The sequence below is a fragment of the Psittacula echo genome (genome assembly GCF_963264785.1).
Source record: "Psittacula echo genome assembly, chromosome: 3".
NCBI lineage: Eukaryota > Metazoa > Chordata > Aves > Psittaciformes > Psittacidae > Psittacula > Psittacula echo.
Window position 1 is genome coordinate 8232975 of NC_137736.1, and position 13934 is coordinate 8246908.

Consider the following 13934-nt stretch of genomic DNA (forward strand, 5'->3'; position numbering starts at 1 on the left):
AGACTTGTGCTATCAGCAGTGCTTGATGTCTTGAAGGCATACAGAGAGAGTTTGGGATATTTTTATCACCTACTACCTAATGCCTGTCGGAGGAGACAAAACAATACCGAAGAGAGTCACATTTCTTCATCTTCCAGACAGTCCCTCTTTTTGGGCTCTTTCCTAGCTGAGAATCAAGAAGCCTTATTTTCAAGTATATACAAAGAGACCTCAGTCAGCGAGACATACCCATGTCTGCAGTTTGACAGGTTGGATCTGTGTACATAACACGTGTTCTGTGCCAGAAGTGCACAATGCTGGACACATAGAAAGGGTTCTGGTTCCCTTGCAACCCCTGCTAATCAGAGGTGGGAGGCTAATCCTGAAATCTCGGATATTTACTTCTTCCTGGACATTTTTAAGAGGTTCAACCAAACCACACTGGTTTAAAACGACATGTTTCTAGACACTCTACACAATGCCCATTTTAATCCTAGCTGTGGAAGTCATTGCAACAAGCAATTTAGTAAATTGATTTTGTCCGTGCTTTGTACATGTTGCCTCACACACAGGCATGGTTGGCCAAAACATTCATTTGCATAGTTTTTGGGCCTGCCTCATTCAAAAGCATCGAGGTGCAGGCATTTGCTAGGAAGCATTTATATTGGTTTATTTGGACGTGTGGGTCACTCAATGCCACTTCTGTTCACTGAGAGGCTGAGGACTTTAGAATCATGTTTCATGTTGTGGAATTTGCTTTTTGACAGTGTTTTCTCCTAGTTTGTCCAAATTCTGTATGCTCTTTTTTCAGTATGTATCAGTGCTCCAGTATGTAATGCAAACACCCAGAAGATATTTGCTACAAAAGAGAAATGAAGATGCTTTGTTTTTCCACAGTGCTGGCCTTGACAATGACTTGCACTCAGCGTCTGGACATACTTTTACAATGTGTTCATGCTGGAGCAGACTAGATGCAGACACTGTATTTACTTGCTTCCAGATTTCATGAGCTTGAATTTAGTCGCTGTGCTCTATAACAAGTTGTTCCGTCAGGGAGCCATCCAAAGGGGTAATCCAGCAAAGGATATTCTGGGACAACCTTTGGGGAGAATTAGTGGAACAAATGGCCCAGCTAGTTTTAAGGTGGAATTTATGACAAAATTACAGAATTGCTGCGTCTTAAAATAGCAGAGGACCTAAAATAGACAGAATAAAGAGGGTCACAAAGATTCAAGCTTCTTCCTAGACTTATGGCTACCTCTGCAAGTTTTCCTCATACTAGGGGAGAGAATGCACGGCTAGATAGATTGAGACAACCTCTCAGCAACTTTTCTATGAGACAAATGGGTCCAAGGTCTGCATTAAGTGACATTAGAGCCCCTGGAAGAGAGAAGGAGAGATGAAAAATCTAACTTCTGCTCCATGTTACTCTTTTCTTTAAGGTTTCCAGAGCCTCTCTCGGCAATGGCTATGGTGTGTCTTTCAGACTTTGAAGCTTATGCTAAAAAGCATTTACCCAAGATTGCTTGGGATTTTTTTGCAGCTGGAGCAGATGACTGTAGCACCCGCGATGAAAACATCCTGGCATATAAAAGGTAATGTGAGGAGGAAATGTTGTACTAGAAGCTTTAAAACTATGGTTTTGTGCAAGTGTTAGGGCTTCACAAGCAAAATACCTAGCACCTTGTGCTTTTAAGGTGGCCCTGAAGCAAAATGCACTTACTGGAATGACATACAGAGTATACTCTGATGCTAGGCTGAATATGACAGGTTGTATGAGGTGTAAAGGATGCTGAGGTTCAGACAAACAAACAGTAGGGTGTGGTATGGTATGGTGTGGTATGGAATGGTGTGGTGTGGTTGTGGTTGTGGTGTGGTGTGGTTGTGGTGTGGTGTGGTGTGGTGTGGCATGGCATCAGATGGCATGGCAGGACAGGAAAGGGGATGGATAGCTGTAATAGAAAGAGGTGTAATGGGGAGCATCTGGCAAACGGCAGGAAGCCTACCTGCAAGCAGGATGGGATTTGGGGAATGTGCTGCAGACAGTCAGAACAAGCACAATGTACAGTGAGGACAGACATATGAACAGTGGGGTGGAAGGCCTGAGTCTTGGCTGTGACCTGGGCTGGGCTGCAAGTCAAAGGAATCTGTGAGATGGAGAGTGGGAGAACAAGACCCAGTGAGCTGAGGTGGGAAATGCAAAGATGATGTATTGTGGCCAGTAAGCAGGAGTATGAGGCTAACGAAAAGTGAGAGTGGCTGAAGGCTGAACTACTGGCTGAATTGATGTCTAAAAGCAAGGAGAAAAGACAAAGAGCCTAGGTTATATGATGTTTTCTCTGTTGGCTCAGGTTCCTGCATTGCAACAGGTAAATGAAGACCTGGTTTCCATGAAACTTCAGAAATGCCACTGAACAGCCATTATCCTGAAGGATTTTTTTTTTTTTTTTTTTTTTGCTTTACAGAATTCATTTCCGGCCACGTATGCTGCGAGATGTATCCGTGATGGACATTAGGACTAAGCTCTTGGGGACTGAAATCAGCTTTCCTGTAGGAATCGCCCCTACTGGCTTCCATCAGCTAGCATGGCCTGATGGAGAGAAAAGCACAGCCAGAGGTACTCTTCTGCTTCATTGTCATGTAGCAAAAACGGGTTTCTGGAAAATGTTTCAAGAAGCTGTTAGGATGACTTGAAGTGTGTCTGAAGAGAATCTGCAGGCTTGAAGGGGCAAACTCCTTTTCCACTTTCTGACACCCCTTTTCATGGACGGCCCACTTGGGTTGGGTGACACAAGTGCATGGGAAGCTGTTTAGACATTGCTTTTATCCTCCAGCTACCACTAATGTGAGATCCACCCTGTTGAGGCTGCTCCAAACTTAAGGCAGAGGCAGTGGACACATTTCTGACTTACATCAAGAGCAATATGAGGTTCTTAGTCCTGGGGGCTCTAGATAGCATGTAAACATGGTGGATGGGACTCAGCCTGTAAACTCCTTGTTACTGGTTAAGAGCAGTGTCTGCCTTGGAGAAAGGATAACCTCTCTTCCCAATTCCTGTGGCAGATTTGGAGGCAGATCCCTAGAAATGTTAGCTTGTTTTTTTTCCTGTATGTGTTTCCATCTCCAGTGAGTGCCTCTGACATGCATTCCTACAGGGACAGAGTCATAAAGATAAAGCTGATGCTTTAAAAATAAACAGTTGCAAAATGAAAGCACCACTTGGTAGCTTACATCCCTTCTCACTTTCTCAACCATGATCCTACAACAGTGCATGGTAAAATGGCCATTTTTAATCCCCGGGGGCATAACTGCCAATTAGTCTCTGTAAGCAGGACATAGTTTTGTACCTGATATCTGGCAAGACTGTTCAAATAATTTTGGTTCTGATTGTTCTCCAATGCCTTCCAAAGCGGCCACAGCGATGAATACCTGTTACATTGCCAGCACGTACTCCACTTGTACATTGGAAGAGATCGCTGCAGCTGCCCCTGGCGGCATCCGGTGGTTCCAGCTCTACATCCACCGCAATAGGGCAGTTTCCCAGCAGCTGGTCCAACAGGCAGAGGCCTTGGGCTTCCAGGGCCTTGTCCTCACCGCGGATCTGCCCTACACGGGCAAAAGACGTGATGATATCCGCAATGGTTTCCGCCTTCCTCCCCACATGAAACTGAAGAACTTGGAAGGAGCCTTTGAGGTTTGTAAAATGAGCCTGTCCGTTCATTCACTGTGCTGGTGTGTACCACATGAGACAAAAAAACCCACCAGATAACTGCTGCTTTGGCATCTGCTGTATCCAGGATGTATCTTCTCCCTTTCTGGTTCTCCAGCGTCCTGGCTTGACCTCCTGCCAGCCTGGCTTCTGGCTTCAAAATCCCAGGCCAGCTGCCTTAGAAACACTGATCTCCATCTCCACTGTAATTATTCTCTTCTGAAGACATGTGCTTTCTGGAGCTGGTGAACGTGTCTGTTAGCAAGTTTAATTAATCTGTTTCATGGCAGGGAAAGACTTTAAGGGGCCTCTGTATTGCTACAGTTCATGAGGTTTCCTTCTGTCCTATGGCTGTAGGGGGATGACTGTTCCGAGTACGGACTGCCACCCAACAGCTTGGATCCTTCGGTAACCTGGAATGATATCTACTGGTTGCGGAGCCTGACCCACCTGCCCATCATCGTCAAAGGCATCTTGACGAAAGAAGATGCAGAGCTGGCAGTGAGACATGGGGTTCAGGGAATTATTGTGTCCAACCATGGTGGAAGGCAACTGGATGGAGGACCTGCCACTGTAAGTGAGAAAACAGATGTCCCATGAGTGTTTATTGTATGCACATCTGTGCTAATGTGGATATCTCTACACTTGTTTTTGTCTTTATGCTTTTGGTGGACTAGTGTGTTCATTGTGTGGCTATGGATGTGTGCAGATGTGCTTTAGTTTTAAACTGGCAAGATGCATGCTTTAGCATGTGCTACCACTGAAGTATTTTCTCAGCTTCTTGGGAGGGTCCTGTGAGCAGCACTGAACCCACACAGCTGCAGATAAACTAATGGTCTAAGTTAGTAATAGTTTTTTGCCTATGTCTTCAGTAGCTGGTGCAGTGCATAAATACTCTTTGTGCACTGCAGCAAAAATAAAATGAAGCTCTGGAACCAAAAATGTACGAATGAGAGCAGAATGTATTCTTGTTATTCACATCTGCCAAAACACACACAAACAATGCAGCTAGATTGAGGGAGATGTCTGCTTGTGTATTTACACACTCAAGTCTAAATGGGAATTTGTTGACTTTCATGAGCCAGAAAAAGAATAACTTATCTGAAGAAAGTAATCTGTACAAAGAAATCATGGTTTGTTTGGACGTATGCATGCTTCACTGGTTTAATTTGTCTTCTGTCAGTCTTCTCAGTTGTTCTTATTTTACAGTTCTATTTGCATAGTATCTTACGGACTTTCTTTTCTTTATATTCCTCTGTCAAATAAAAACAGGTCCAAGGAAATTCTCTTTTATTCTATGTGAAGACTGACAATAATGAATTAAAAATACATTAATCTAAATGCTAAGGACATAATAATGGAAATGGCATCCACATTGAAGTGCTCTTCTATCTTCGAAGTTTCTTAACATATACAGACAAACCAGTACATACGTAGCTCAGCTGTGCTACTCCTCTGGTACCAACCTTGGCAGCAAACGCTATTGTACCTTCTCCTGCTGAGTTGCTCCCGGAAAATTTCAGCCTGAAAGTTTTCAATCTGAAATCCTAAAAAAAAAATAGGACTGTTTGAAAAAATCTACCCAGTAATCTTAGTTACAGCTGCTCTGATTAACAAAGATGAAAACAAGGCAGAAGAGTATCTAACACTGCAGAAAAGGGTTTGCTGTGGAGTTATTTAGGTCTAGTGCAATGTTCTGTCACTGATTATACTGCCTTTGGGACCAGAGCTACCATTTCTGCGTGATACTGCCCTGCACTACCAGCCTGGCATTGCATTGTGCTCTACAAAAAAGGATCCTTAGAGAATCAGGAGACAACCTGGAGGAAATGTTACACTGACCATACCACATAGCAAACTAAATCCTTCATAGATGCTTTAGGGGGTTTGAGGAGGCTTTTGACATGTGGTTACCAGGATTAGATTGAAATGTAAGTGTCAGGGTAAAGTTTGACATCAGCCTTTTTTACAGACTTTTGCATCATTCATCGTTGTCTCAAATGAAAGTAAGATATTAATGAACATTATTTCCTTAGAAATTTATTTTCTAAATCTTTCAGAAAAAAACTGAAGAAGTTGTTTTTTCACTCATCAGAAGTGCTAGCAAAGAATATCAGTATAAGCAAAGCACTGGAAAATGAAACTCACTATCTGGCAAACAGAACAGGGAACTGCACTTTATTCTATAGCTTTTGGTGCTAAGCTATTTGTGAATGCACATTTAATTTCAAGCAGGTATGCTACCCAGCATTCCTCTTCAGAATATGTCCTCTTTCTCTTGGAATTAAAAGCTGACCTCAAAATGAGAGTGGCTGCTTCTTTGCAGATTGATGCTCTGGTTGAGGTTGTGGATGCAGTACAAGGAAAAATCGAAGTCTATTTAGATGGTGGAATACGAAAAGGAAGTGATGTATTGAAAGCACTGGCACTGGGAGCAAAATGCGTCTTTATTGGAAGACCAGCTTTATGGGGTTTGGCTTACAAGGTGAGTAAGGAGCTTTGATTTTGTATGTCTACTTCTCATACTCTCCAACACCCTGTTGTTATTTTAAAGTCATATAGTTTTCAGCAGTGAAGGATCTACTCTTTTGTTTTGTTTTGCTGAATTTTAAGTGGAAACACATCAAATTGAGTCAAACCCACGCATTCTCTGTGCTTTAAAAATACCACTGAATTTTACAGTTTTACACATGATTTTGACGCTGATAACACTGTTCTGTGGGACTTCCTTGGGGTTGTAGTTTGGTGCTAAAATACTGTAAGTCTTAGGACCATCAGTGCTTCAGAAAATTAGAGGCAGGCTTATTTGCTACATAGATCAGTCTGACAATTTTATTTGCTGTCAGCTTACTTGGAAACAATCTATGGTTTTAATACAGCAGTTTCACAGCCATGTTGAGAAATCCATCCCGAACTCCATCTCACTGATGTCTGTAACATTTTGAACAAGACCAAGCACAATCATGTCCTGTAGGTGCCTGAGCCACTACTCAAGCTTTGCTCTTCTTGACATCATCTTTCTATGATCCAGAGTCACAAATTAGGCCTCTGATGCAGATGGTTAACATAATATAATTAATATTAAAATGTAATTATACCAGTTGTTGGCTTTGCTGCATTTTTCCTTTTCAGCTCCTTGATTGGAGCTTTCAAGCTTTTATCTAAAAGAAAAGAAATACTTATTTTTATGGCCTAGAAATATTTCCTGTCTTTTAAATGAGACTCCTGTCCAGTGCTGCGATTGCTGTGGGTTCCAGTAGCTATGCTTTGAGCAAGAAATCACCTAAATCTTCTGAGAAACATGGAGGAGTTGGCAGCACCGTTCTGTTGCCAGCAGAGAAAAAGGGCCTGACATGAAAAGGATGTTGCTGTGAGTTGCCTGCCTTTTTCTACAGTGCATACAGGAAGGAAATGGGTTTTTGAGTTCATCCATGGAGTAGAATATCCTAAACATTGCAACACATCCTATCTCAGTGGCATTACCCAGCATGCAAGAGCAGAAGGGCATGAGCGAGCACTGACATTGGCTGCAGCCAAAGCATTCTTTATTGCAAGAAATGAAAATAAAAATTAAGGAAAAAAAAAGACAAAAGAAAGAATGCCCCGGTCTTTTATAGTAAGATCAAAATCATTTTATAGGATTTTGAGCTTCTTGGTGTCACTTGCTCAGAGGAAAACACAGAGTGTACTCTTTTTAAAGATTCAGTCTGGTGTTTGAGTAAATTGAAGTTTTTTAAGCTGTTCCATATTTAAAACTCTCATTACTGTCAGCATTAGAAGTCTTGACATTTTAAAACAATCCCATTGGTGGGGGTTAACTGAAACCTAAGAAAAAAACACCAAACAAAAAAAAAAGCTAGAAAGTATCAGCAATGAAAACCAGCTTTGTTTTCTTTCCCTGTTCATAGAATCTTAGAATCTCAGAATGGTTTGGGTTGGAAAGGACCTTAAGAGCATCCAGTTCCAACCCCCCTGCCATGAGAGGAAGAACATCTAAATTAATCTGGGAGAAACTGAACACATCCATCATACCATTTTAATCATTCATCTGTATGAGAGACTGGAATTGGCATGGACTGAAAGGACTGTCCCAGCTCTCACAGAGCAAGCATCCTACTGCATTGCTCTGTGCCAATGCTCCTTTTACCCTGATTGCTTTCTCTGTTGGAGCAGGGCGAAGAGGGGCTTCAAGATGTGCTGCGGATTTTGCAGGATGAGTTTCGCTTGTCAATGGCTTTAGCTGGTAAGCATTTGGCAGGTTGCTTGTAATTGCTGGTACAGAGGTTTCTGCATGCCAGCCATCTCAAATCTGATGGATGGGACACAAAAAGGGAATCCATGTGAGCTGTGCTGGTTCTAGTTGCTATATTTAAGGTGATTCTTTGCTTCCTGTGAAACCATTTGGCATTTCAGGTGTTCTAGCAATGAAGCTTGCAAGGAGAAAGTTCAAGCCGCTTTCTTACCCCAACTAAGGAGATGCAAAACTGCTAACTAGAGTTGAGCAAAATGTGGAATTTCTGTTCTTCTGGTAATTGCAGCATATGTTTTTGAGTATTTAATTTAATGTTTACCAGGGTAAAATGCAACCAATTTTCTTCCTGCATGAAAAATTCAGAAAAAATAGATGCAATTTTTTTCTCTATGTATTAGAGAACATGGTCTGTTGGTGCAGGTTCTAATCTCTCCATCATACATCCTTTAAAATCCTCTGTATCTCTCCAAGCTTTTACTGTTGTTCCTCATTCTGCATTTCCCACTTTCTGCTCCTACCTGTACCTGTGACATCTGACCCCCTCACTGAACAGCAAATTTACACAGCCTAGTACAAACTCCAGTTTCATACATGAACAAGTACAATGTGCAGATCCAGTGCAGAAGTATTCAGACATCAGCAAAGGATCTTATCCCACTTCAGGTCATGTTTTAAAGATTTTTGTGCTCTAGCAACCCTGAACTCAAGTGGATAGAAATGTTGACTGGGAGACTGGAACTGAAATCCCAGTGAGTATTTCTTAACAAGCTGGTTTTTCAGGTTACTCTTTCAACTATAAAGATTCCTACAAGTTTGGGGCTTTTTTTCCAGATTCTTTCACACTTCCTGAAATGCAAAGGGCACCGAACTCTGCAAGAGTAGCAGGCTGGGACCTTTTTGGCAGTGCTGTGAAATTCCACCCAGAAATTTACCAACTGAAATGGCAAATCTCTACCTCTGGTCGCTTGACACAGAACAATCCCTGTGTCTCCTCTGTTTACCTTTCACTTCTGGATGGATCAGATAGCTTCCTGCTCAGCTTGTTATAAGGAGCCTTTTTATTTCACGTTTCATACTCCTGTTGTGTGGCAAGCCCAATGCCTAAGCTCAAGGCTGACGATGCCATTGAGGAGTAGGGCTCTGCTGAAGGAGCTATTGAAGTACCAACCCATCCCCAAATGGCTCATACAAGACTGGAGTGGGGGCCTTCCAAGTTCCACCCACAGACCTTTCTCTTTCACCAACATGTTTCCTTTCTCTGTTTCAGGCTGTGCCAGCATCTCGGAGATTGGTCGACACCTAGTTCAGTTCTCAAAGCTGTGAAGGGCCTCCTGCAATGCCCACCAAACAGAGGCACCTCACGCTGGGGTCCCAACCAGACTGAAGAGAGAAAAAGGAGGTGCAGACATTGAATGTGCAAAAACTATCGGATAACGCCTGCAGAAAACTTCTTAGGAGATTAGGAAAGGCTCCATGTTGCAAGGGCTCGTCTCTGCTTTTACTGAGATCAATGAGTTCCTCAACACCTTGAGTAATCGTTGCTTGCTTTAATACATTTTCTTTAAACCAGATGCTTTGTGGCATTACTTGTATTGAGCCTAACTCCCAAGCTCTGCTGTAGTAGCCAGACATGGAAAATTAAGTCCCTTGATGTAAAATATCCTCCTAGTCCCTTCTCCCCTTTCAGATCAGCATGTATTCCAATGCCTGTACACATGGCTTATTCTGCATGCCCCTGGGAGGAAGGGGCAGGGAAGATTCTGATGGCCAGGTTTGTGCGAGTATGATGCCACAGGGATCACTACCAATGGGGAGCTGCTACAGAACTGGACATGTGCATCCTGGGCCAAATAATAAAGCTCTCTTTAGGTGAGGTTCTGAGGGCAAGCCATGGCCTGTGGCAGAGTACCACTCAGGGAAAGAGGCAGCTCACAGTGTCACAGCCCACTTTGTCACTGGCAGATGCCTCAGTGCCCACTTCCCTGCCATGTGCCGGAGGAGCCACGTTGTCAAGAAGTGACCTTCTGTAGAAGCCCTGCTTTCAATTTGCCTTAATGAGACAGAAGATTGAGCCCTATTGGTTTACTCTGTTTAGACCTGAATTTCTCAAAGAGATAAGAGTGTCTGCAGTGATCTTTCAAAGGCCTTCACATTGAGGCCTTTCCTCTGCTCCAGTAATAACAATCCTTGCTGGCAGACTGACAGCCCAGCAGATAAGACTCAGGAATCACACTACATTGCACACACTGATGGATTTCAAGGATGTACAAGAGACTGAGTCAGCTGGATGTGCTCAGTCCTGAGAAGGCTAAAGGCAAGGGGAGGGGGTGTCACATCGCTGTCTTTTACTACTGAGTCAGAGGAAACAGGAAAGATGCAGCCCAATTTCTTGGATGTGTGCAGTAAAAGGCCAAAAGGTAATGGGCACAAGTTGCAATGAGGAAAATTCCAGCTAGAAATTAGTGGGAATAAAATCAGCATGAGGGTGGTCAGACACTGCAACAGAGGGTTTCTTGAACACTCATCCCTAGTGATATTCAGAGCTTGACTGGTCAAGGGCCTGAGCAATCTCATCTGATCTGATGCTGCTTTGAGAAGAGACTGGGTCAGAGACCTCCAGAGGCTCCTTTCAATCTAAATTGTTGGAGGACATCACAGAATCATAAAATCAGAGCCACCCATCAGATCTGTACCCTGCTGTACTGGTGTGTTGCCATGGCCAGCTACCATGAAGCTGCAGAAGCAGTACTTTCCCTCTGTGGAAAAGGCTGCAAAAAGCATTTTCTGAGAGAAAAATAAAGCTATTTGGTGAGTGAACTTAAAAGAAGAGCTCACAGGGTTTGACCAGCTGAGAGTATATTGAACAAGGCCATCCTACAGCTTTTCCAAGACTCTGAAAGTTTTCTATGGTCTGGATTAAACCGACATGTACCAGTCTCATGCCCCCCATCCTGCTTTCTGTATTTGGTTATTGTGAATGTCCCTAATACAAATTCAAGTAAGGTCAAATCTTTCAAAAGAACTGTGCCCAAAGAGATCGTAAACATGTAGTTTAAGGACTAATCAAACCGTGCTGCCCCCAAGCATCTCTGCAGGATGTAGCAGGGCCAGGGAATCAGTCCATTTATCTAAAAAGTAGATCCAAATATAAGCATTTTGCTTTTGCATATGGTGCAAATATCTACAGCATTTAAATACATAATTCACTCATCAGTTTCAGTTGAGGAAACACAGCTCTGCCTAATGCTAAAGGGAAAATTAGACTAAATGGTTTTAGTTGATTGCCCAATTCATGTGCTGTCTAATATAGCAAAGGATCCTAACAAGGCTTTCTGATCTTGAAGATCATGTAACAAAAGTTTACAATCACTTTCTCCTTTCTAGAGGAAGAATTTTGGTATTACTGGAATAGGAGGTATTTTCTTTGTCAGGTTTGAATATACAGAAACACTGAGGTTTCTTAAGGTGGTTATCTTCATACCTTGGTTAAAGTATCTTAAAACTGCTCCCCACTCTACAAAGTTGTGTTTATTCAGAGTCTGATTCAGCACAGCTGTCCAAAAGTTAATCATTTAAGTCTTCTTGTCTCTTGTCAATGTGTAACCAGAAGAGAGAAGAAAGTGTTTCCAGGAGGGAACAGTGTCTCCCACCATGAAGGGGAGAAGCTTTGCTTGACCAAATTGATATCTCAAAGTACAACCTCTTTCCTAGAGCTGCAGGCATGTAGGCATCTTTAGTTTACAGGTATATGATGGCTCCTAGTGGTCAGAAGTCTGGTGGACTCTGGTCTTGTTGCTCGTTGACACTATTTTGGGGTGTACAGCATCTGCCTTTACGCCCTTCAGGGAACACCAGAGACAGTCTTGTTTGCAGCACAGAGAAGCTGTCACACCACCCTGCATTCCCACAGGGCAACATCAACAAGAAACAGAGAGTATAAATGTTGTCTTTAGGTGAGGCCACAGGAAGAACCAGCAGGTCTGCTCTGGAACTGAGCAAACTGCTGCTGTCTGATCCCTGGCATCCACAAGCAGCAGTTCAAATGGAGGCTGCTATGTAGCAATGTATAAAATTCCCTCAAACTAAGCCAGGCACCTGGCCCAGTAGTGCCTAAGAGGACAAAAGCACACCAGCACTAAATCACCCTACAGTCCCCAATGTAGCACTCATAGAATCATAGAATAGTTAGGGTTGGAAAGGACCTTAAGATCATTCAGTTCCAACCTCCCTGCCATGGGCAGGGACATCTTACACTAAACCATGTCACCCAAGGCTCAGTCCAACCTGGCCTTGAACACTGCCAGGGATGGAGCATTTACCACTTTTCTAGGCAACCTGTTCCAGCACCTCATCACCCTCACAGTCAAGAACTTCTTCCTTACATCTAACCTGAACTTCCCCTGTTTCAGTTTAAACCCATTACCCCTTGTCCTATCACTACACTCCCTGATGAGGAGTCCGTCTCCAGCATCCTTGTAGCCACCTTCAGATACTGTAAGACTGCTCTGAAGTCTCCACACATATTCTTTTATGAAGCACTACTCCTGCTAAACTTGGCCATTCTAATAAGTAAGCTTGGTTTAAGAGACTATTTTCTATCCTAAGAGGCGATGTTGTATTGCCTGTTTTTATAACGCCTCTTTAAGGCATTTTGTTCCCTTTCTAACAGTAAAAAGGAAGCCCTGTTTCAGAGAACATTGGTTGCAGCAGCAGGCTTTGGTCAGTTATTTTCCCTTGCAAAATGCGTACACTGCACACAATTGATTTGCAACAGTTTCTGATAAGAACATACAGTGTCAAGGTTCTTACTGAGGGAAGCCAAGGAAAGAAGCACTGATAACAAATTGTTTAAAGCTTTGTGGGGGTAAGGGAAGGATTCTCAAGGACTCTGTGATTGAAACAGTTGTCGCAACTCTGCCGTCTGTGTCAGCTAAAATGCTTCTCTTCTCCAACAGAAATGGTTTGGCTTTCTTCTGTCACTTGTGGGCTCAGTTTTGCTCTAAGAAAGTAACAATGTGGGGGTGCTGCCTCTATAGTTTTTCTCTTTAATGAGGGAACAAAATTCATGACAGAATTAAAGAAACGGGAGTTTAGCAGTTATTCACATGAATGCAAGCAGAGCATTTTTAGAGATCCATTCCAGCTGTGCCTGGGATCAGTGATCCCCTTCCCAGTAGTTTCAGCCTCAGTCGTTGCATTTCTGGGCTTCTTTGTAACTCCCTTCTTGCTTAAGCAGCTATGGATTTATCATCCTGCTTCAGTAGGGATGTCTGCCTGACCCTGTGTGAGGAGGAGAGGAAATACAGCCCCAGACAGCGTGTCCTGACAGTGCACAAAGATCCAGGAAGGCAGTGAAGGTATTAGGAGCTTCAGGCTAAGACCTAAGCCCTGCTCTGGTCCCACACCAGAAAACAGCTTTCCTAGAACTGAAGTGAAACCCTAGGGAGAAACTCCAGGGCATTTTCCCTATATTTTGGAGATGTAAAAGGTAACAACACAGTTGGCTGCAATGACACAGCCAGCCAGCCCCAGCCTTACTTTAACCAGGGGCCCTCACATCAGACTTTGCAGAAAGGAATCTTTTTTTCCCGCTGCTTTAGTGTAATTTTAGTGGTACATCAGACCTTTTCATGCCTTTGAATGCTTCAAGTGTCCTGAACAAATACAAAATCTCAGAGGTTAGCTTTCGAGCTTGTACAGAGGAAGTAAGAAACCCATGCTGTCATGAGGGAGCCCAGTATCCAGAAAAGTACAGCAGCAGAGTCCACTCCTCAAACCCTTACATCTACTCCTGCTATTTACATTTAATTGTAATGCCCTCTACCCTCATATTAACACTGTATTACACAAGCAAGTGCAGATACAGGGAATTATCAGCATGAGGTTTACCCTCCAAGGATCCAGGCACACAAGACCTTGCTGCATTCCTCCTCTTCGAGAGGGGGAGGTGGAAACACCACATTCGTTTGCAATGTGAGAGAGAGGGGAAGCAAA

At 43.1% G+C, this 13934-nt stretch overlaps 1 protein-coding gene across 1 annotated transcript; it reads left to right on the forward strand.

Moving 5' to 3' along the window:
- Positions 1-1443: 1443 nt before the first annotated feature.
- HAO2 (hydroxyacid oxidase 2) lies at positions 1444-9263 on the forward strand (the record flags this gene model as incomplete). Its single annotated transcript, XM_080612206.1, has 7 exons — positions 1444-1574; positions 2445-2596; positions 3390-3673; positions 4046-4261; positions 6015-6173; positions 7862-7931; positions 9208-9263. 7 exons carry the CDS (start codon positions 1444-1446, stop codon positions 9261-9263), a joined length of 1068 nt encoding a protein of 355 aa, XP_080468332.1.
- Between the last annotated feature and the right edge of the window lie 4671 nt (positions 9264-13934).